At 38.4% G+C, this 24,646-nt stretch overlaps 1 protein-coding gene across 8 annotated transcripts in view; it reads right to left on the reverse strand.

Annotated features, from left to right (window-relative positions):
* NAV3 (neuron navigator 3) overlaps nucleotides 1–24,646 on the reverse strand; it is a 421,955-nt gene that overhangs the window by 121,766 nt on the left and 275,543 nt on the right. For 6 of the 8 annotated variants that reach the window (XM_054207726.1, XM_054207735.1, XM_054207745.1 and 3 more), the window contains exons 6-9: nucleotides 24,347–24,415; nucleotides 21,531–21,670; nucleotides 13,904–14,942; nucleotides 4,012–4,127 (exon numbers count right to left, since the gene is read on the reverse strand). In XM_054207726.1, the coding sequence (XP_054063701.1) occupies nucleotides 4,012–4,127; nucleotides 13,904–14,942; nucleotides 21,531–21,670; nucleotides 24,347–24,415 (1,364 nt within the window). The remainder of the gene's footprint in view (nucleotides 1–4,011; nucleotides 4,128–13,903; nucleotides 14,943–21,530; nucleotides 21,671–24,346; nucleotides 24,416–24,646) is intronic. The other 2 variants (XM_054207692.1, XM_054207716.1) reach the window with 2 other exon arrangements.

Genomic DNA, 24,646 nt, shown 5'->3' on the forward strand with positions numbered 1-24,646 from the left:
CATAAGATTATGAATCTCTTCAGCCAAGCTTACTTGAAAAAAAATATTGTAAACTATTTCCACAAGTATTAATTAACTATTTCTTTCAGAGACAAAAAAAGAAGCACAGTAAACATAAAAGCTTGAAAATTGCATGTTTTTATGCTAATCCTGCCATTGATATTGGCATATAACTCTTAAAATTACTCTTTCATTTCTGCTTCATCCCTCATATTTTTTTTATAATGAGTCAATATTTGTAAATTCATGAATAATTATTTAATCAAGCACTTTGCATTAAGCTCTTTGAACATGTAAACACTTGTTAAAGCCAAACACTATCACTGATTTAAAAAATAATACTTAGTAGCTACTGACATGTACAGTTTACAACAGATTAAATAATTAACTTTCAGACATCCTTCTCCAATAAATTTGCAGCAGAGACTGATAAATGTCACTGCTACTACGAGCAGGAATACTGGGTAAGAAGGTCTGAACAACTTGTTCATAGTCATACCATGAAAAACAAGCACCAACGTGGCTTACTTTATCAGCCTTTCTATCCATTCTCCTTTTAAAATCCTTTCTATAAAGTTATACTCCAGTTTTGCAGAAACATAGTGAGTAGTCTTGTTGAGGCAACTGGTACATAAAGTACATGCAAGAAAGTGTTCATGCATAACTGCAGAACTGGTCTTTGTTTAGGACTCCCACATTTCTGTCTGGGATTTCCTGGACAGAAGTCTACACATCTGCATGCCACATGTGCAGTGAGTCTACCATAGGCAGGATGCACCACCCGTGCCTACAAGTGGGACTCATTCAGGGAGTGTACAGGTATCACTGGCACCGTGCATGCAGCGGGGACCCAAGGTGTGCAGGAAGCCTTACACCTACTGCGCACGTGCTGTATTGCTGATCTGCACATGGACCATGGAAACATCTGGGATTGCCCTGGCTGAGCTGCAGAATATTCAGAGAGAAAAAGAAAAAAAAAGTAGGAAAAAAGTCTGAAGGACTTCAGATCACATCTGGACCAAATTCCCAGCAGAGACGGAGGAACAGTGAAGAAACTCAGATTTACAGTAGCTCTACCAGGAGGCAGAACTGGATTTAGGCATAAGCCATGTGGGAAATTACCTAGTGCAGCAGATTTATGGAGACAAGGTATAAATAAAGAGGCTGTTCACGTTATCAGGGCAGCACCTCTGGGTCCATGCTTAGACCAGGCTCACCATCTCCCTTGCCTTCCAGCACCAACCTCCTCTCACAGCTGTGCAAGTAAAACCGAGTGATCACTTGCAGAGTGAAAGACAGGAGAGGTTTTAAAGGTAAACAGGGAGGAAGACAGAGAAGATGAGAGCTGGAAAATACTCCTACAGCTTCTCGTTCTCCCTCTCTACTTCCTCACCACCAGCGTCGAGACAGCGGCGAAGGGATGTGAACCGCCTTGCTGGGCACAGAAAACAGCCATGACTACCCACCACGAGAGCGAGGAAATTAGCTTGGTTTTGGTATCTTGAATCACTCAGCGAGAACAGTGCATAAACCACCACTCCTGAATATTTTTAAAATTATTTTATCCCCTTCCAAGTTTTGCCTATATTGTGGAGAAGCCTTGAACCAGACATGCTTACAGCATTAGTTTTAGATTGATTGATTGGCTGATTTTGCCCTGAAGTGGATTAGGAGCTCTGATATGATCTGCTTGGCTATTTATGGGAGGAGCAATCGTCAGCCAAGGGATGACAACAAACACGAGTGTGTAAATATTCTGAAAGCAGAGGAACGGTTTATACAATGATATGGTCAAAGATACCTTAGTCCTGAGCATGTTAGCCTTAGTTGCAAATATTTGGCACTGTAAAAATAATAAAGACTAATGAAGCAGAACCACAATGCAGGTGGGACAGCACTTTATGGACCCTCTGCTACAAGCTGCTTAGTGGCTTCCACAGATGCTGAGCCCCTTGCATGATCCTTATCGCCTACCAATATATTGTGCTAGTGCGCCTGGTGCTCAAGTTGCAAAAGAACGTTGAGATTATATAAAGATGACGCCCATCCATAGCAGCAGTGAAAAATTTCAGGAAAATGGTAATAGCCAAGTGGGAGAAACTCTTGATTCATCTCTTAACACCCTGGATATAAGTGAGCAGATCAAGGAAATAACCCTTGCTTGTCTCCTTGCTACTACCAGTATAATCCCTTGGTCATACCAGAATAAAGATGCTCCCAAGTAACAGAATTTAATTGTCCTTTCTCACGGCTAATCCATCATGGAATATTGCCCTGAATGGCCACCACCACATGAGGTTTTTTTCCTTGCAGGTTCACCAATGACAGAATCACCAATAACTTGGTCATAGTTCACCAATACAGACATTTACTCAGCAAATGTAGTACTTACTCCATTCATCCTTTTTGCTGCTAACAGCCAATTATGGGTGACACACACGTGTTTTTCCTCGGTATACAACAAACCACATTTTCCCAGTGGTTCTGCTTTGCTGCCTGTTATGTCAGTCAACTGCTAATGCCAGTCTGAATAATCAGATTAGAAACATCACTGATGTCTAGTGCCCTTTATGCCATTTTCTTCTTTTTGATGCTGTTCCATTTCTGTTCAGAACAGTAAAAGGCCAGGAGACGTGATAGCCCATTTGATCATTTCAGCAAGTACTGAATCAATATTATTTTTTTTTAGCATCTCTGTGGATAATTCCTTGAAGCATCTTTTGATTTGTGTTAAGTGTTTCAATTATACTCTTTATACATGCAAGACCAATGAATCTGATTTCTGGATTAATTAAAAATAATTTTTTACATTAATTTTAAAAGGCATGTGTCACCTCCAGGGAACATTTCACCATTTTCAGGGTGACATATTTATCACAAAAGCTGGCTGTGCAATTAAGGGATGTTAGCCTTAGAAAACTTCCAGAGGGACCGAGACAAACCAGGACAAAACCTCAGTTTCAGTATGAGTCAGCTAAATGCCAAGGCAGTCCCACAAAGCTTGGCCATCTGATTTCTCTTCTGGTAGAGGGATAATTTTAGACCGATGTGTTAAATTAGTGTTTTAAGTGAGTTATATCCTGTGTAAGAAGCACCACATGACTCAATATAAATCCATTTGAATGTTAAAAATTTGGTGTAGAAGGGCAAAACTACAAGTGAATACAAAGGGACAGGATTTCTTTTATTCTCGTAAAAATGATAAGAATAAGGATGCTAATGAAAAAAAACCAAAACAACAACAACAAAAATAAACCTCCAAGCTCCAACAAAACAGCTCTGGCAAAGGGTCCCTTTGAAAGTACTCCCACACAACCCTGCAGTGCAATTCAGTCCTGATGAGAAAGTCAGCTGTGACACACTTTGCTTTTTGTATCCATAGGCAGAGTTATGGCCACATTCTGGGCTCATGTATATCAGTGTGGCTCTGTTGACTTCAAAGGAATTATTCCAATATGATAAAAAAAAAAATCCCCCCACATTTGTAACCTAATAAGGACCTTACTCCAGGTTTACAAGGAATTCCACAACACAACCTAGCTCTAGCAAGAGCTTAAAAGTCAGGTACGATAGTAAGGACTTGTTCATTTTCTGAATATAGATTCATTTATAAAAGCAAAATATATCTTATATAATTTATGTCTCAGTTCTGATGTTATGATTTAATTTGATGATCTTAAATACAATAGTGTCAAACATTCTGAAGTCGACTTTCCGTCGCTCCTCTTGGAACAGTCAGTATGATTGAAAAATAGCAATGACTTGAAACCCTACCTTGTGAGAGCCCAGTTTCTGCAAAATGATGAAGAGGATATTTGAACAGAAGGAGCCAGTTCAGTTAAGAGCTGTGCATTTGAAGCACTAACTGTGCATGACCCAAATTTTCTGCATATTTAATACCACTCATGAATAGTGGTCAGAAGTACTATTTCAACCCATTGCAAAGCTCCTGGTAAGAAACAGATGTAAACAAAGATGTTCACAGGCTTCTTCTGGCTTACTGTTACTCACCAGATATCTCCTCTAGGCACTGTTTGGCAGTCTTACTGAACGACAAATCCATTTTAGTAGGACTGGTGCAGGAGTCAGCAGGTGGTAAAGAGGTACTGTCATTTTCTGAGAGAGTTCTGAAATCAAGCAAGAAGATTGATTATTATTATCTGTCATTCATGTATGAATGGAAACAAATGTTACTTCAGCTCCATCTAGAATCGTACCACTGTATGGTGAAAATATGATGAATGTCACATTCTTACTGTGTTAGTTTGACTCCAGCTACACAAGTTTGCAAGCAGCTAGGAACTCTCTCCCTTCAAGAATGACTCAGAGACATTTTGTTTCCTCGTTTTTTCTCTGCGAGAGGTGTCAACCAGATATGGGCAGAATCCATTTAAATTGGCTAAATCGCATCCCTGCACATATATAAGGGAAATGAAAACTTGTAATTGCTGAAATATTAAGCCAGAAAGGCCATGTGGGAAGAAGCTTATGCAAGGCTGGAATGGAAATCTGGCCCAGATATTTAAATCTATGTGCAGCTTCTTTTGATCATGCCCCTTATATGCCTTCTGGGGAAATGGGATAATAAAAGTTTTTTCATTAACTTTCTAAGAGATAGCTCATATTTTCTGTGATGGTATATTTCTGTGGATACCGTTGATAAATTATAATGGGTACCCTTTGTTGAATACAGTTATTTGCTATTGCATAATGGTAAGTAGCAAGAAATACACAAGCACATGGATGATAATACAAAATAGATCACACAATTCTTGTCTCTTCTTAAGGAACAGCTGTAGCATCTATCTTACACAGGAACTGTTGAACCATGATGCCATTAAACAGCAACCTGTACTGCATTTGTATACAGTAAAAGAATACATCTAAAGATATACCAGCCACTTTTAAAAATAAAATGGAGAAAAAGTCTTCAGTTAGAGCCCAAGTTCTTCCAGCTTTCCTGACATGAACAGCACAACCAGTCTTTTGATTTCTTAAAAGGCTAGTGAAATACTTATATCCTGATTTGAAAATATTACAGTTATAGTTCAGCTATCAAAATTCCCCATAAAGCATTTCCAACGACCGACTAAACTGTAAACTCAAACATTTAACTGTGATGAATGTGTATTTTATAACTGATAAAAAAGGTGACATCTCTTAAAAGAATTTTACGGCAACTTAATTTATCAAATAACTTTCCAGTTATCATTTTCTTCAAAGTTACTTACTGAATAGTTTTCTTCAGTGATTCATGACAGTAACTGAGGGAACAGAAATATGCACATACAATGGCACAAGTACTGTCATGGTGGAATCTGTTGATTAGAATTGCTTGGCTCTACTTACACAGAAATAGAAATGTAAATTATGCCTGATCTGATGCATTCTTCTTATCAATTTCTGTACTTTTGGGATGCTAGAAGCAGACAACTGCTCTACAAAAAACTATTTTTGGTTCTTATCTACTATTTCTCTCTGTCACTCGCTACCGGAAACACAAGCTCAGCACATGCTGCAAGGTTAACTATATCCTACTGACCTTGAATGTAATTTTACATTTGGTGATGAGGACAGTGTCCTAAGCAACAAAAAGCCCACTCTATCCCTCCCCAATGAACACACACCAAAATTCCACCATCCACCTTTTTTCCCATATTGTTTCAAATCATCAAAAGAAACGAAAGATATGGCTACTTTCACTGAGAGCCACTTTGAGAAGCCATGAATGCTCAGGAGTACTCCTGTCTGGGTTAGTGCTGAAACTTCGTGCTGGATCAGCCCAGGGCAAATTATCAGCCCAAAAACACGTTTCAGAAAAAGTCACTTATAATAACGGCAAAGGCATTTGATGTGGTTTGCACTCTTCTCACTGAAACCAAATCACAGAGCTGCCAGGGCTGGAGCCAGATCAAGGCTGGAGTTTGTTGAGAGAAACAGTAGAAAAGAGTAGGCTGCTTTTGGTCTTGTAGGAAGAGCACCCAGCTAGGTGGGTGCAGATCAAGTATTCCCAGTATTCTCCACAAAATGTATATGGAGTTTACATCAGTCCACCTCTGGTTAGAAACAAAAAGGGATCCTTTTCACCTGTTCTCCTTCTGATCCTATGGCATCACATTCCTGATTGTGCAACTGTTCAACCATCAATCACTGCATCAACCCAGAAGGGTGATGCAAACCCTTCCCTGAGTGACCAAGAGCCTTATATGTAAGCTGTCTTCTAAGAGAGGATAGAAAGGATCCATTCCTGTTTACATGGACATCTATCATTGGAAAAGGATTAAGTGGTCTGGACTCTCACCAGTCACCAACACTCAACATTTCCACCGATTCTTCATCTAGTGAATGGGGTTAGGTGAAACAGAACTTCAATGACCTGGATTGCCCTCTGGCAGTGACTATTGCCTATACAGGCAATACAGATGAATGCATCAGTTATTGACTGTATGGGAACACAGATACTAATGTTAAAAGGACTGGTTCTCACTCCAAGAGCACAAAAACGTCATGAGTGATCTACAGCAACTATCTAAACTTCAGCATGATGAGTGAACCCGTTTACTTAAAATAACAATGAATACAAGTTTTTTTGCTTGCCCAGGTCACGTGAAAACTTTTAGAGATATGCCAAATACCAATTAAAGCACATAGCCGTTCACTGTTTTGTTGGCTTTTTATTTTTCTCATTTTCAAAAACCTGATGCATTTATAACCAGGAAGAGGAGATGAAAAACACTGTGAGAAGAGATACGTGTGAAGATTTCCATTCCAGATTTTAGAATGTGATCTGTGGGATTAATTGCAGCATAAAATCGAGTTTCTGGGACATAAGATGGCATTCAAATCTAAGCCTTAGAGTAAAAACACTGAATAACAAAGATCATATAACACTAATAATTAAAAAAATGTTTGATTTAATTTGTAGAAATAAAACCATGGAAATAGAAACCAAATGTAAATATGATGCGGTTTTCTTAAATTTATAGGCAGCCTGAAATAACAGATCTAAGAAGCATGAAATTTCCCTTTTATCTTACTTGAAACTTGAAAGTTTAAATGCAATGTAAAATAAATGTGATTTGCTATCAAAACAAATAAAAAAGACACTGTGGTACTGACTTCATTCAGCATTTTTATGTTTAATTTGGTAAAAACATCAATGATTCTAATTGCAACAACAGAAATCCCACAGAGGACTATGGATTTAGAAGCAGTTTAAGTTCTGCTTACTTGAGAAAACTTGTTGTTAATTGTGGACACAATGGTCCAAAAGGCACCTGCCCAGCCCTTGGGCAGCTGTGATGGAGGTGTTCTGAGGAACTTGGGGATGGGGCTCTCACCAATAGCTCTTCTCCCACCAGGTTTCCACTGGGTTGCCAGCTGCCAGCACTTCCACAGCAGCCCTGCCTTTCGGTGCATGATGGCCAAGGCTCTGTTTTTTTTTCTGGAGTTGAGCGCTTAGCCCAGATGGGCTGAGATTGGTCTAATGGTGAATGATTTCCAAGCAAAACCATGTCGGAGTCCTAGCCCTTGGGGAGTAAGGAGGTCCAGGTAGAGACTGGGTGCCTAAAACTTCAAGTTGCTTTGCTCTAGGCCTGTCACAGGGTGTGATACATTCAAAAAAGGATGTAGATTACATGCCTCTTTGCTTAGCTCAGCTGTTCTACTTAAAAAAAAAAAAAAAAAAGGAAGGTGAAACTGTGAGATTTGTCTTCTCCTATACTTCTGGCTTTTACTTCTTACTCTGGGCCATATTAATCCTATGAATGACTCCGTAGTGATCTCTGCAGGACTGCAGCATGGATTAAGCTCCAGGCAAGCAAACAGCAAATTAAAAGATCTTCTCATTAACCTTACACATTGTCCTTAATCAATGTCTTTCTGTCTTCTACCTATTCACAGCCCACTGCCTTAAAAAAACCATATTAAATCCTTGCATCTCTCTTGACATCAAGGAAAGTGAAAAGAATTTCAGTTTAGTCAAAGCAACCCCATTGACATTTCTTCCAGTGCTGTGCATCTGCAATGCAGGTTAATTTAGGCAACCCTCATGAAAACAGGACAATCTGTTTTCTATTTTAATCATGGCAATCAGAGAATATCTTTATCCCCAACCCACCGACATATATGCTACCTATTTGTAAGAACATAAAACTCACTTAATGGGACAAATCCTGCTCTCAGTCACACCTGCACAAGCTCATTCAGTTTGATTAAAATGAGCCCGTACAGGAGTAATTAAGAACAGAATTTGGAACAGTACTTAATAAGCTGTCTTCAATGCAGTCAGTCATTTCCTGTTTCTAACGAAATAGCCAACCTTCGATAAACACAGATAACATCAAAGATTTGTTTGGTTTTTACTCGACATTCCAAAAGGTATCAGATGAATATGCTGGGGTTGGTTTTTTTTTTGCAAAAACTCTCTGAGGTGCAGCTGTTTTGAATGTGTATCACTGTCAGTGTAACAGACTGGCAGGACCACATCTGGAATATGAGCAGTTTGATCACCCATGTTCAAGACGTGAGCTAAATTGGAAACAGCTGCAGAGAAAGACTACTAGGATGCTCATGCAGGAGAAGAAACCCTTCTGAAAGGAAAGAAAAGAGACAATTTGGTTTAGCCTTGCAAAAGAGAAGGAAGGAGGTGGGAGTATTCCCTCACATATTTAAAAAGGGTGATCAAAAACAGGGAAAACAACTTTTTAAGTTAAAGGACAATATTAACAAAGTAATAAGTGGATGCAGTCTCATCATGTAGATTGTACAAAATTTCTAACAATGAGATGAGTTAACCTTCCTGTTGGAGTAGTGGGGATTAACTAGTTTAAAATAAAGCTTAGTTGGCTTATGAAAAGGTTAATATGGTTGCTGGACAGAATATCCTTTTTGGTTCTTTATCTTACATTTTACTGATTATTTAGTCAAAGGAATAAGGCCACACTTGTCTCTATGGCAATTTAGAAGAATAACTTCAGATTATAAACAACAAGCAACTAAAATATCAAGCTACTGTTTCAACTCAGCATTGATCAAGTATGCGTTTATAATGATTTCTCCATTTATTATCCTCCTTTCCATCTCTTAAGCCAACATCTCTACACTGGAAACTTTTCTTGCACAATTACTTGCAAATCAAGCATGAGAAAATGGGATGTCTTTTCTAAACACTGTGGTTTTGTTACAAATAAAACTGGTGGGTGGCAATGTTTAGTAGGCTACCTATGATTGCAAAATTTTGGTGGTGACTGTTGTTTTATTTTCACAACAGTTAACGTAAATAACGGAAATCAATAAAGCACTGCGGTATAACTTTGAATCATCACATTTTTAAAGAAAAAGTTGCAGTATGTTTAGCTGCACGATCTATTAACAAACACAATTAACTGACGGAATGTCTTTTACTGAAAACTTTACTCCACAATCAGTGACCAGAAGTAGCTTTTTGTCATTAAAACTGGACATAAATATGGTTTCAACAAACCCTGCAGATGCTGTGTTAGCAGGATCCTTGAAAAGCAGTTTAATTCTTTCCCTAAGCCAGTATAAAAACATCCTGAACAGGCAGCTGGAATTGAATTTCACTGCACCTCCAGAGGCGCAACCAGATTATATCCTCCTTCCCATCTGTCACAGCTCTGCGCTTCTCATGCACCCTTGAAGCTATGCTCTAGTAATAGAATTGTTTCAATCACCATATAAGAAAGGAGATAGGAAGGAGATTTTAGTACCTGGTAACGTGTTTGTTTATTATACTGATATTTCCTTTCTCTGCCTCTTTCTAGTGAACACTTTAGTCCTCATCGAACCATAAAGTAATTTAGATCAGAAAGATGTTCTACATGCCATCTGGTCCAATGGCCTGCTCAAAGCAGGTCTGGCTACATTAAGCTGCTCAGGGCCTCATTTGGTTGAGTCTCGAATAGGTCTGAGAACAGAGCTTCTGAAACCTCTCTGGGCAGCCTGCTCCACCCTCAAGGTAAAAATATTTTTTTCTAACTTTTAATCAGCCCTTGCCCTGCTGTAACTTGCATCTGTTACCTCTCATCCTATCACCCTGCATTTCAAAGAAGAGTCTGGCCCCATCTTCTCTATACCAATCTATTAGGCAGCTGAAGTTACAGCTTCTTATTCTTCAGGGACAAAAGCAGGGCCAAACTGGTTTTTGTAGTCTAGCATTGACACTGAAAGAGTATTTCTGCAAGGTCTCAATTCAGACGGCGCTGAAACTTATTCCAGATGTTGCTATCAATAAGCTACAAATTTAGCTGAAGAACTGAAATTTAAGTGATGCACAACGTAGAAGTGCAGCTCAGGATGATGAGTGGTCAGCCAGCTCTCTGCAGCAGTTTCTATACTTCCAGAATTTCAGGCAATAAGCAATTCCTGAGCACCGCAGCCCCTGGGATTTGGGCACTTCAGATTCTATATTCCTGCCATGGAAAAGAGATCCACTAAGCTCCTACAGCGGTTTCTGGAGGAGTCAATAAAATTAAACTGCAGTACACACATCCAGTTACAACTCTATGTTCTCCTATTGAAACATTCCTCTAGTGTTTGAGCAAATCCACAGCAAATGTTAACTGCCAACATATCACAAACTTCATATAGGGTTATGATGATTTACACCAAGTAAGGATTTGCCCTGTGGAGTGAGGTGACATTTGTGTTACGCCTGGGACTATTAGTTATGTTTCCCATTTTATGAAAATAACGCAACTTATACAATTTGGCTCACAAAAAAATAAAGCAATGATTGCATACAACAGGCTCTTCTCTGTGCAAGAAAACATTTGGAATTATAGGTTATATTACACTTTTGAGCAATGCATAGGACAGCTAAGAACTCCAAATACTGAGCAATTAAGCTGTTATTGTCTTGCTAACTTTTTAGGGGAAAGATTCAGATGACTTTCTTTTTCCCCTGTTTTTTTCCTGGTTTTGCTGTAAGCTGGTAAGCACTAAAGTTCCGTGTTACTCTTCTCCATCTGAAATTCATGCACCACTAGGAAGATAACTAAATTCTAGGGCCAAATTCAATACAAGTCTAAGGGACTCTGGCAGGTGGCACAATTTCCATCTTCCTCCAATTCTGTCTGTGTAATTTAAAGTAGTGGCTGGTGTATTTTAAACAGAGTCTCTTACGCTTTCCTTTTAGTTGTTTTTCCTGCTGCATCTCTCTTGGCAAGCTTTCTGGCAACTGAATTACATCTACTTCAGCTTTTCTTATATCAGTTAGACCCTGCAGTCAACTTCAGAGGGGACACATAAGGGCTGCAAATATCACATTCAAAACTGCATTTGAAAAAAAAAAATAATCACTTGCTGAGGAGGATGGAAGAATATAAATTATACCCATTTAGATTATCTCAAATGCAATTCTGACTGTTGCTACTAATCTTTGAAGAGAAGTAATAATCCCATATGAATTTCCATGCCATGGCATTTAAAAGGCATAAAAACACAATGTGATAGCAGATAGGACAAAGCACTGAGAGTGCAAAGCTGAATAGTGCAATATATAATTTCAAAACCTCCTAGTGAAACAGTATTTTCTATATCTACTGTCCGTTAATAAAAATACACAAGTCTCTGAAAACGTGACTGTTGATAACTGTTACAGCGCTGCATTCTCTGTTTAAGCAAAATACATGCTGGCCTTAAAAAACCTCTTTGGAATACTTTCTTTTACTCACAAATCTACATTAATATCCTCCTGGGAAATAAACATTGCAAAATACATGATATCTGCAGGTATCAGCAACAAATCAGAAAAAGCACTGGCTACTTATCCTTGTGTTAACAGCCTAAACTGATCACAGCAGTATATTGCAGTACATTGCAGTACATTGCAGTATTCTGCAAGATTCTGGATAAAATGCACTGTATTTTTATTAAATTATAAAGAAACTTTTTACAAGGACTGCCTAGACAATCTTCTAACTGTAAAAAACTGTTAGTCTAAATGGTAACTATTGTCTATTAAGACATTAATCTATAAAGCTGTTCTAACAAGCACACCTGAAAATTCTGTGTATAAATTGTGGTGAATGCTCAGAAAACAGTTATGTTTAAGAGCAAGAAAATGTAAATACAGTACCCCAGCTTCACGCACACTTCTATCTGCCATATGTCCACAAAAATAAATATGCTGACTTTGGAAATTTGGATATATTGGTTGTATTTATATTCTTCTCTGAAATCATTGTGTACTGTTACGAAGCCCTTGAGAATTTTAAGGAATTTAGTTACTGTGTATTTTTGGGTCAGATTCTGCTCTCAGTTGCAGAGATACACATTGAAGTAACCTCATCAAAGTCAGTCTATTACTCCAGGTTTATGGCATTCCGATATCAGACCTTGGCTCCGAGAATTTTATTTTCATGCAAGATTTAACTTCAAATACTGTCTCCTTTGCTGGTTTTTTGAAGGAAACAGACGATTATTAATACCAAATTTTACTGGAAGATGCATGCTTCTATCACCCTTTAAAATTCAAAATACATTTTGGTTCATGATGAAGCTTAAAAGAACAATAAGATATCTCCATCATGCAATGAAATGGCATCAATATGTCGTAAAATTGCCATTAAATGGCGCATGCATCTGAAGGCAAAGCATAGCTGCTTCTTCTCTCTTTATATATGCACCCTAACGCATATATAGGCCATGCTATGTACCACGCTGCAAATTGTCTGTATCACTGAGGTTATTCCAGATAGCTATAAAGAAACATCCATATTAAGCACACTCAGTGATATATTTAATTGAAACTCCAGAGGCTACCCACTGCATATTAGAATAAATATAACCTATATTATGCCTTTTCCCCTTCCCATACGATTTTCTGATCTGCTTTTGTTCAGAATTAACGTAAACAGTTTATCACTCATCCAGCTTGGTTTTGAAGGTATGTTTAGTTGTGTGTAATGATATATATAATCCCTCAGAGCCTACTTCAGCACCTCTTTAATCTTTAGCCAAGATTATCTACAGTACTACTCACTAACAAAAACTGCCAGTATATTTTGCTTTATAATGTATTTGTCATTTTATCAGATGTTAAATTTACCCGCAGCTGTAGCTAAAGCCCTCCAACAGCTGACATCTGAAATCATTACTCTAACCAGCCTGTCAGTCTTTCCACACTTACTCTGTCTTCTGAGCTGTACAACAATGAAATCTCTCAGCTTCTCTTCAGTTGCTCTATCATATAGCAAAATAACTTCAGACAAGGGTTGATATATATAACTGTTCACTCCTCTATTCCAGAGCCTCGGCCATCAGAACAGTTTTTATCACCTGTAAAAATTAACTGCCTCCATGGCAGTTAATCTATACCTAGTTTGTGTAAAATACTAAACAGGAAAAGGACCTGCAGACAACAACCTTTTCTCTCTGCCCAAAATGTTGTCTATGGTTTTTCCTCTAATATCCTACTAGTGCTGTTACATACTCTGAAAACGTCAGCAGTTTAATTTAGGACTTTTTAAGAGAACTGTGTATTTTAAGCAAATAATATTGAATATCATCAAATAAATGTTGAGGTTCTTAAATTGCAGACAAGAACATTCGCACTAGAAACCTGACTCAGCTGTGACCTTTCAAAAGCAGCATAGGGAATGTATCATGTGATTTGTATTTCTAATCAAAACATCCTGAATTTTAAATGGCAAATATTTGCAGTGGATTGCTTTTGTACAAGGTAGAGACTCAGAGTTCTTGGAAAAAATTGTTCATACAGTAACAATAATTAAAAAATAATATTAGGAAAACATGTGCATGATGCTGTGACAGAAACTGGGAGATAAGAACCATAACAGTGTGATCCACCACCACCCTATCTGTTTTAGCTCTCTTTCCTAAATGGTAACACAAACACAATTTCTCTCCGTGGCCTTACCTATAAATGAAAGGAGCTACTGTGGCAGTGTTGGGGTGACTGTATTGCTGTTGCTGAGGAAGCTGGACGACACCATTTCCCGTGCCTTGGCCGCTGCTTGTAGCCATCGAGGCTGACAGAGCCGTGGAGGACCCCGGGGTGAGAGCTGCTCCTGGTTCTTTCCCTTCAGAAGAAGCAAGACCAGAGGAAGGAGAAGCCTTCTCACTGAGTTGAGATTTTGGCGTTGATTGGGACTGGTTTCCTTTTGTAGTCCTCAGTTTTTCAACCTCCTTACTTCCCGTGCATGCGGATGAAGCATTCTGCTTTGCTGTTGGCACCTTTGATCCAGGTTTCGGGATCCCACTAGAAGAAGGTATTAAACTTTCCTTCTTGGCTGCTGTCGTCTTGCTTCCCTTTGGGATTAAGCTTGCAATTTTTGAGCTCTTCTTTGTAGATGTTTCAGTGACCTGGTCCTTCTCTTCCTTGACTGTTTTCTCAGTGCAAACTTTGTTTTTGTCCCTGTTCTTTTCCTCTTTGTCCTTTGGCTGTAGCAAAGACTTTTTATTGCTGAGATTTTTGCTTCCAGCTTTCGGAGGGGTTAACTTCGGTGATACTTTAGGACTGCTACTTGTGGAGCCGCCGCTGTTCACCCCACCACTTAAGACATCCATTTCTCCACACTCTGAAAAGGTATCATCCTCTCTCCCACTGTCACTGGGTGCTGAGCTCAGCGACAAAGGAGGTCTCAGAGCAGTCCTAGCATTAACCAGCTTGAATTTTTCCAGCATAGATTTTTGTCCAGATGAAGGGGGCTTCACGCCTTCAGAAGGGGGTGGCTTGAGCCTGTCTGAAGATGGAGTAGGGGAGGTTGCGGGACTAGGCTGCTTCACGGACAGCATGGTAGAGGTCGCGCTGTGTTTGACATTCATGGATTTGCTGCGCCAAGGCTTGCTGGCACTTGGAGAGGGTATGGCAGAGACCTGCTGCTGCCCGGTGCTGGTGGGATGCTGCACATTTCCATTCATGCCTGTGGATGGGTGAGGGCCTTTTGGTGAATCTGCTTAAAAAACAGAAAGGACCATAATGGTACAGTTATTCTCCCAGCTCTTGCTTGAAGGTGATATCATGCTCCTCTGGCACTTAAAACACAGTTACGTGTGATTTATAATAAACATAATTTACATGTGCATGGAACAGGAAGGATGCTAATTGAAAATACCTTTTTTTCGCCCCACCATCACAGTGTTGTGCAATACTTCTATGAGCTCAAGAGAGCCTTGGAAACACCTCCCTTGTAGCCATTTCATTATGCAAATTAAACCTTTCAATTTAAAGATTTCATCTTTAATAATTCATAAAGAAATTCTTCCAATCACTTGTTAATAATAAAACAATGAGACATGGAAGAAAAAAGAATGCTACAATATTGGAAGTAAAACAAAATCAGAGAGACAGGGTTTTGATGTTTTGTGAAAGCAAAATATGTGCTAGAAAGCTGAGGTTTTCGGCAGGAGGAGAAGGACTGAGTAATACTGAAATTAAAGATATATGATCAGTCTTCATAAAAGCAAAAAATGGCAGGTCACTATACTTTTTTTTTCTGGTTTAAGTACAGTTAACTACTTTAAGTAGCTGACTTCAGGAACTTATCCCAGTGCGCTTTCATAGGTGGGAAAAAATATATCAATAATTTCACCAGTGCCAGTACTTGACATACACAATGATATATCATCTACATGGGTACAGCAACAATAGTTGTTTTGGGCCTGAAGAATGAGAAGACGACTCCTTCTGTAATAATCAAACTATGCTGATTGACAACCATGATTTTCAAAAAGTCATCTAGCCTTATTAAGCAAAGAATACCAATGCACAAAAGGGTTAAGCTCTTCTGTATGAAGCTCAGATTTCCAAGACATATCTGAGTATCTAAACACTATTATTCTGGAGCACTGGAGAAATGAAGTGGTAATGGCAATTAAATATTTGGTACATAGCTATTTCAGCAGATGACATATTTTCTCTTAGTGTGTCTATTTTTTCTTGCCATCGAGTCTCAGGACTGCCAGTGAATTAGGCGTAAGTCTGCCTACAATATATCAAATTCAGTACTACAAGAAAGCCCATGAAACATGCAATACAAATATAGTTCATGTAATGGCAAAAAGAGTCCTTGGTGTGTTGCATACACACATGAAGTTGAAGTCATGCCTTGGGGCCCCTCTGTCTGAATAATACAGTAGATGAGGACGCTGAAGACATTTGTCCCTTCAGCACAGAGTTTGAAGTTATGCATCATTTTCATTTTTACAGTCTCAGCCCTAAGGCCCTAGTATGGATTAAACTACCCACTTGGAAGTCTGAAGGCCGCCAATACACATAGGAAAAGGAGGATTCTGAGCATCCTAAAAGGGGAGCTGTTTTTTTCTTTAACGAAGAATGCAAACATAGCAAAATTTATTTCTCTAAATAGCACTAAGAATTTGTAGTTTAAAAATAATAATATTTTAAAAAAACTGAAAAAAAGTAACAGGACAGAAGTAACAGCTTTTACTTGCTTACAACTGGACCCTAGCAGGCCAGTCACCTCCACCTTTAATAGATGCTGTATAATTCCATCTGCCCGGAGATTTTTGTGTGCACCTCAGCCTGATATGTAAACCCCACAGCGCTAAACGAGCTCAGTCCACCTTCACAGTTTTCAAGCAGCTCTGCTGCATCCAGTTACCAGGCAAGAAAACGTTAATTGGTAAGGGTTGCCACAGAGCATTTTCTGGGACAGGTGAGGTTACAGCTTATTCCCCAGCTCCAGGCAGCACCATGCACATGGAGCAGCTTTAGTGGGCGGCTGCAGAGCTGATCCCTCCCTTGCGACCAAGGCAGAAATTGCGGCTGAGCCCCTGCTGTTTTCTGGTGAGCCTCAGATCCTGGAAGAGAGCCTGGGGCCAACAACAGCTGTTGGAAATTACTGCAGCCCTCAGGCTTCCTTAATTTATACCAGGGATCAGCCCCATGGCTGATAGCCCAGGACTGGGTGTGCACAAGGACCTTCTTGCACACGTCTTGCCTTGCACTAAGCTTGCCTTAATTTACACAGGAGGATTGGGGTCTCTAGCTATCTCAATAGTTTTGCAGAAGAACAATTCACCATAAGAATATGCAAAGCTTACGCAGAATACATGTAACAATCTTTGAACAGCAGGATGCCACTACACTCTGTTGTATTAATTCTGTTACATTTGTACGGCTTCAGGCTATTAGTTTTACTACAAAAAAAAAAAAAATGTTCTGATTAAAAAGAAGAATGTATGCCTTCCCGTATTTCCTGCTATATAATATTAAACTCATGGGGGGAGGAAATTGTAAAAAGAAGAGCATTTACTGTTTCATCAACAGCTTATTTTGCTACATATATAGCAAAAAGAAACAGGTTCCTGGAATCACTGATACTTATTTGATCCCTATGTCACAAACCGTAAACAACATCAAAAAATTACAGAGAACTTTAACTTGACTTTACTTTTCAATTTAAAGCGTATCCTTAATGTTTCTGCAAGGAATGTGGACTGCACGCTCTCAGGAAATATTGAGAACCTGTCTGTATGTTTAAAGATGTGGAATAAAAAGATCTATCCCTGCCCGCCCCCGCCAAGCCCAAATGCATTACTTGAAGCTGCACGTCATTCATTGCTTTCTGCATGTTCAATTGGACTTAGATTTAGCTTTTTGTTACGTGAAATCTGTCCCCACCTTGTGGTGATTTTGATACAGAGTGAACCCAACCAACGGCAACAATTTCATATTTCTGTAAACTAAATTTTACAAGAAGATAGTCTTCTGTTTAGGGCCTAATACGCTTGTTGCAGAAATGCATAATTAGCTTGTGGTGAAAACAATTTTGCATTCCGCTTGAGAGCTCAGTTCTTTAGAGCTCAGCCCAACCTGCCTTGGGAAAGCAGAGCAGCAACACCCCCAGCTCTTCAGCGCAAAACCAGAAATTTCTACCAGAACCCAGCAAGACCATGACAACCGCATGGACATTTTCAAGTCCACTTCTCATAGGTTGTTGCACAAATATAGGACACGTGTGGGGTTAAACTTGGGTCCAGTATATAATCAGCCGCCTCTGTCTTCTCGTCTGTGACCTTTGCTGTGTTCAGTGCTGCTGAAGAAGACAGGACCTAAGACAGGACCTCTGTGACAACAGTTCCCCCGTTGCAGCATACTACTAATAATCTAGATATTCTGTAGCAGGTGGATGTCCAGGTTAGAGCACCCAATTTTAGTTCGTCACAATAAAAATGGTTAGTAGAATATAGAACTGCAGAGCATTGCTATAGGGATGCTTGGAGGAATGGGAGGTCGATCTGCTGAGATTAAAACAGTTCAGCTTGTTCAAGCATCCCATTTCAGCTGTCCATGAGAAAGTAGCTACCCCTTATCAGCTCAGGAGGAGAACACCACCAGGGACAAAATACTGGCACCAGCAGAAACATAAACAAATTAACGATAGAGGTACATACTGGTCACAGACGATTAACAATTTGTGCCCATTGACAGAGTTTCTCAGAGTCGATATGGGCAAAATAACTAAATACTGTTGAAACCAAGTTTGGACAATACACGAACACCATTTTATATTATAAAATTATACTGAAAAGCAGGCAATTAAACTCCATGACACAGAGACCCCTATCGGTGTTTAGACACAGTGTTTTTAAGCTCTAAGTGTAAATATTTGTTTTTTAAAATCTGACTTGAATTAGAACATTATTTCTTTCCTGGACTCAAAATGCCCTTGGTATCCACCTTATTAGCAATGTGATTAGTTACTTTATTCAAATAATTTCATTTTCATACTTTTATTTTTGTCTTTATTTTAATGTCAGAAGCAGATAAATGTGACGTGTCTTGGAAAACAGATGCGTCCTTTGAAACACACCCATAAGCTGCAAAGTCCAGCAAAAAAAACAACCCAAAGGTCAGCTCACTAAAGTTCCACAGATGAGTTTCAGTTCACGATACGTTTATTGTTTCAGTGCATTCTGTGTTCCTGATTTAACCACAGCTACAGTTACCTGTGTCACAGCAATGGGCTGCATCGATGGGTGAAAACTGGGCTGTACTCAGTAAAGAGCAAACCCGCATTCGCTCAGGGAAGCTAGGTTTCTTACTTTGTGAACTACTCCCTAAGCAACATTCAAAGGAGATAACATTAAAAACATACTGAATAAGAAGGCCATATCATGTCTTATTTTGGATCACCGTCAGGTCTCCTTTAATTCTGTGTCTACATATCCATTCCCCACTGTGACTGAGTTGGAAACCGTGTTATGCAGGAATGGATTTCAAGTATTACACATAACTGGATTAAAAAAAAACCCTTATGCTGTATATCTTTTCTGAAGTCTCCTTATAGGACATACAGGAAGGTGGACAGCAGAGAAAAATGTACCAACAGTGGTCTGCCCTTGAAGAGCTCTGGAGGTCCCAACCTCTAACGACTATTTACCTAGAGCAAGTTGTCTCCCTTTCTACTTCAGTTTATACAACGCTAATGCAGAATTACAAGCTATTTACTATATGATCTATGTTTCAGAAATTAGAGTGTATGGACAGTATATCCATTGAATAGAAGTTGTTACAGTTATCTTGATCCAAGCATCTGTATCAGAAGCAACATTTGAAATATAAGGTTTATTATGTGTGCCACACTGTAAGGAGAAATCAGTTTTTTTAAAGATGTGTTTGTGGTTTCTTTAAGAGACGTTTGTTATTATTACTATTGTGAGGGCTGAAGTTTGTTTCTAAACAAATGCTTCAAAAAAACTCAGTTCACAAAACATCCTCAAATACTTTAAAAAATAAATCAAAAGATTACTTGGAAATTTCATTGTAATATTCAAAAATTAGCCACTACAATAATAAAATTTAAAATATAGCATGGTTCAGTTGTTTTTAGGCAAGAAGCAACATGGTGAATGCAAATAGAGGTTCTCGTGTACTTTTAGGGTATTATAAAAAGTATCACTTCACTATCCTTGCATTCACAGCAGTTATTTTCTCTAATTAACTTCTGCTTTATACTCTAAAACAAACTTGTATTCAGTTTATATTCTTATGTAAAATCAGTGCTCTTCCATCCATTCTGCTGTTTTGAAAGAAAGAAAAAAGAGCAGAGAGAAACATCTCAGATTTAGTACTCTGTAGGTATGCAACATTACATTTTCTATATCCTGTAAAATGAATTGAATGATTATACACAAAAAAGCCCTTATCCTCTTGCGATGACTTCACTAAAAATCTCATCAAGGTTCTCATTCTCTGCTGTAAAGAAATGGGAAAGTAAAGAAACCCATCATGCAAACAGCCACATAAATGTGCAATGCAATGCAAACCTTAGCAGTCAAAAGACAGTTTACAAGTAACGAACTAAGAATATTAATATCTACAAACATATCTCACCTTGAATCATTTCACTCCCACATATTTTAGTAGCAAACTTACGTCAACGTTATGAAGCAATTCTAAAACCTAAACTGCTGTACATACCTTCACTCAAGCAGCCACATTTCCTACTTCATAACTTCGCTATTGTATTTGTGAACTATACAGTGTCTGCTCAGATGTCACTCTGATCTCTTTCTAGTTTTAGCCTGGATGTCTTGCCATAAAGAAGTCCTTGATAAAATAAATCCCACTATAGAACTATCTAAAACATTCAACCCCGATAGTAAAAATAAAGAAATAACGATGGAAAGGATGGTTTTATATCTTCAGATACAGCTAGGGGCAAAGTGTGCTCATCAGAATTTTGTAAAAAAAATCTGGATAGCTGCCTGTTGCTTGGATGAAGAACATTCACTGCATACTTGTTCCTCCCACAGACCCCAAGGATGCAAACGGGTACTATGTATATTGTATCATTTTCAACTGTATTCTAACCCAGAGATATGAATAAAATGCTATTCATTACACAAAGGAAGAAAGAAGAGGGGGAAGGGGATGGATTAGTTACACAACTCAGAAAGATGAATTTTTACATTATTCTTTCTGAGATAAAGCCTGAAGAGGCACGTTTTCCAGGAAAACAGTGTCATGGTGGGAGAAACAGAAGGACCCAGGGAACTCAGTTTTTTTCCATAACAGAAGTACGTATTTAAAGGAGGCAATAAAACATGAACACTGAATTCAAATCCCTGCAAAATTTCATTACATTTGACTTAATTTGCAATCCTCTATTCCTACTTATATATACACTAGGTAAGGTTCTGAAGGAATAAATGCATGTAATATTCTGAGGCAAATATAATATTCTGATTCTTCTCCATTAGAGGCTAAGATGCAAAGTTCCCTGAAAATTATGGCAGTCTTCCTTTGTGTATGAGGACACTTGAATATGGACCAAGATTGTAGGCATCCAATATGGATTCATTTTTAATTCAGAAAAATCACCCAGTGATATTTCCATTGAAGAGGGATAAAATATAATTATAACATCTTGAAAGTTTTCGGTTATGAACTTTAAACCCAACTCAACCACAAGTCCTAATTCAGAGCCCTATCTCCAAAGGTCTTCCTTACCAAGTGATTTTTTTTTCCTCTTGTATGTTATGTAGAGTGAGCTTAGTAACTTTTAATCATTTACCTTTTTCATTTCCGTTTGCATATTGTGGGGGCTTGTTTTTGTCAATGCTGTTAAAGCTCTGGCTTCTCCGATTTAAATTAGAAGCTCCCTGGACTTTGGTACTGCTGCCTGCAGCTGGCACCCTTGAGGGTCCTGGAAGCCTGGAATGGTATAATCAGAAATTAGTTCATTTTATGTAATGCAACACACAGAGGAGGCAGTATGCTAATATCAGACCAGAATTTAAAACCAAGAACCGAAAACAAGGATTTCAGGTAAGCAACAATGAACAGGAAGATTCAAATTAGTTAGACTCCACAAATGAAAATAAAAGCTTATCCTTACGCACACAAAAGGGAAAAAGATGCTTTCTAGAGTCACAAGACATGTAAGAAGATGCTTTGCATTTGCCATTAACGTTGCTAAAACAGATTCATCCTAACAAGCCGTTAAAGTGCAATATCAACTTTTATTTAAATCTGTCACTTTTGAAGACGAAATGTTACAGAAATTGATTAGAAAGCACAACAATACATAGTTGAGAAGTACTTCGTATCTTTTACTCTAGCAAATATTTGACAGCTGTGTTTAGCATAACTAGCTTTTTAGTTATCTTTGGTTATTTTTCAGAGAGTATCGGCTAAAGCACTTCCACCTTATTATTTTAAATGAAAAATATTGAAAATACACATTTTAGCTAGATGCTACAGATGCATGTACAGCTTTTGGACAGAAGTATATAATGCAGACCATATAGTTCATTTGTTAGTATTTGCTGCCACCATCTGAACCTTACTGTGTGGCGATGCTAAGAAAAAAAATGTAGCCTCTGTTGTCCCTGGCATGTCCCTGGCGTCTTTTTTCTGTCTGAATCTGTTCTCTGCTGTAAGATTCTTTAATACACGCTTACTTCAAACTTTCTGCAGCACCTTTGTGGGCCTCCCCACTCCTTTCCAGTTTTGTTATCTGATAGACAAAATGAAATGGTCAAATCAGCAAAAGGCTTTTGCCATAGGAGAAGAATATCTCTCTTCTGCTTCTCACTTATTAGAATGATATGATGATTTTAATAGTGGCAATAAAAAATATACCAGAGTTATCGAATTCTGTTCATTTCACTATACTACAAAAGAGCAGCATCAAAAGGGAGAAAAAAATCACGATACAAAGAATTACAAAACGTTAGATTTCTTCCAAAGTTTTTTTTGGTTTAATATACTGGTACAACAGAAATGTTCAAATAATTTTATTTTCATTAGCGAACATATGTAAACAGCTCCATGTTCTCTTCCTTTACCAATTTAAGCCTCAGAGAGCTAATCCATTAGTTATTTTTATGGCTCATTCTGGCCGCCAGCCTGCCCTGCTAGTCTCCGTGCCGAGCCCAGAGCAGACTGTCTCAGCTCTGCAGCTGTACGCATGCTAACCTTTACCGTGACCCATGAATTCGAGTGATCTTCTGTTCCCTGAAGAATGCACTAAAACAAACTTAAAAATCCATTTGCTCCTTCTCATTACCCTAATTTGACAGGCAGTAAGAGCCCTGAGATCATTTGTCAAAGGTAATGAAAAAAGCAACGAGAGGGCATGTGCAACACTGGAAACTCATCAGTTCTGTTAAAATATAAAATAGTTCTGCATATATTCTGCATGCCAGAATTCGAGAACTTGCCACAGTAAGCACATTATCTATGAGGTCATTTGCTCTACACACTTTCCAGTTTACCTCATTTGCTGTCTTTTTTTTTAATTAAATTCAGGTTTTAAATAGCTCTTGCAGAATCATGTTAAGCAGCTAAGGAAATGCAAAGAGAATAACAAATAAGGGACAAGTCACATACCTCTGAACAGGCTTCGGAAACACTGCCACAGATTTAAAGTATTAGACAATAAGACTGTTAACCCCGACATGTTGAGTGTGGACAAGACAGGAGCATCAGCAATAAGGAAAACTGAAGACCTATAAATGCAGGTGCAAAGCAACTGGACCGTGGTATAGCTCATTCCAAGCTATCACCAGCAACTCAAATTGTGTTAGTGCGCTACACTGCAAAATGCAATCTTTATTGTAGATTATGCAATTTAGAGTTCATTGTTCTCACCAATGAACTGTACAGCAAAGGTATAATTAATGAACACATTAATTATCCCCCACAAAAAAAAAGAAGCTAGAAACAAGATTAAGCTTTAGACCTCAGTTTCTTTCTTCTGCAATCTGGCTTGTAGATTTTAGTGCTCATGGAAGTGATAAACTGAAAGTACTGATGAAATCTGAAACAGGTCAGCTCCTACACACAGCTCTGTCAAATTCACTGCCAAAACAAAGCATCTCGTTCGTGAGGACTGTGTGCAGGCTACTCTTGATGGAGCAGAAGTCTTGGAAGTGGTTCTTTTTTCTCTGCTCTATTTTGCTTCTGCGTGAACTTGGCTCTGTGAACTCAACTTCTCAGGTGGATTTGTTATACACGCAAAACATCTCATGGGAATTGGGATGGACTCCCAAACTTCTTTCCACTCATGACTAAAGTAAGGATTTGAGCCAGAGAGTAGAGAGCACTAAAATCACCGACTAATCCTTCACATCCAATATTTTACATGCACGATACAAAGATGCAGGATACATAACAACCAGAAATATTACTAATATACAGTACAAATCGGCTTCCTCCAGTCCATACAAGGCTCTCCCGTGGCAAAGCTCATTGTTGCGAAGCTTGCACGCGTAACATAAATACACATTGTTTAATGTCTGCTTATGTCCAAAGGATAAAATGTCAATGGGCATATACTTGCTTGAGTATCACTAACAAGCGATAAATTAGAGATATTTAACTGACCTAGAAGTCTTTTTTTGACTGGTTGCAATTCCACTGTGATTAGACTGAGTTGCATATCTGGCTGTGAGACTGTATGAGAAGAAACAGAGAAATTTAATTCAATTTCTTTGAACATGTATAGAAAGAACACACTTACCAGCAAACTATGAGTTAATGAATGCAAACTGAACATGGATAGAAAACACAAATTAACTGGCAAAAATATGAAATAATGCAACATGCAGATTTTTATGAGTGATGCAATGTACAGATTATGAAATAATGGATATTATTATAACTCATCTCATTTGCTATAAATTT

This window comes from Rissa tridactyla, chromosome 1, assembly GCF_028500815.1.
Source record: "Rissa tridactyla isolate bRisTri1 chromosome 1, bRisTri1.patW.cur.20221130, whole genome shotgun sequence".
Lineage (NCBI taxonomy): Eukaryota > Metazoa > Chordata > Aves > Charadriiformes > Laridae > Rissa > Rissa tridactyla.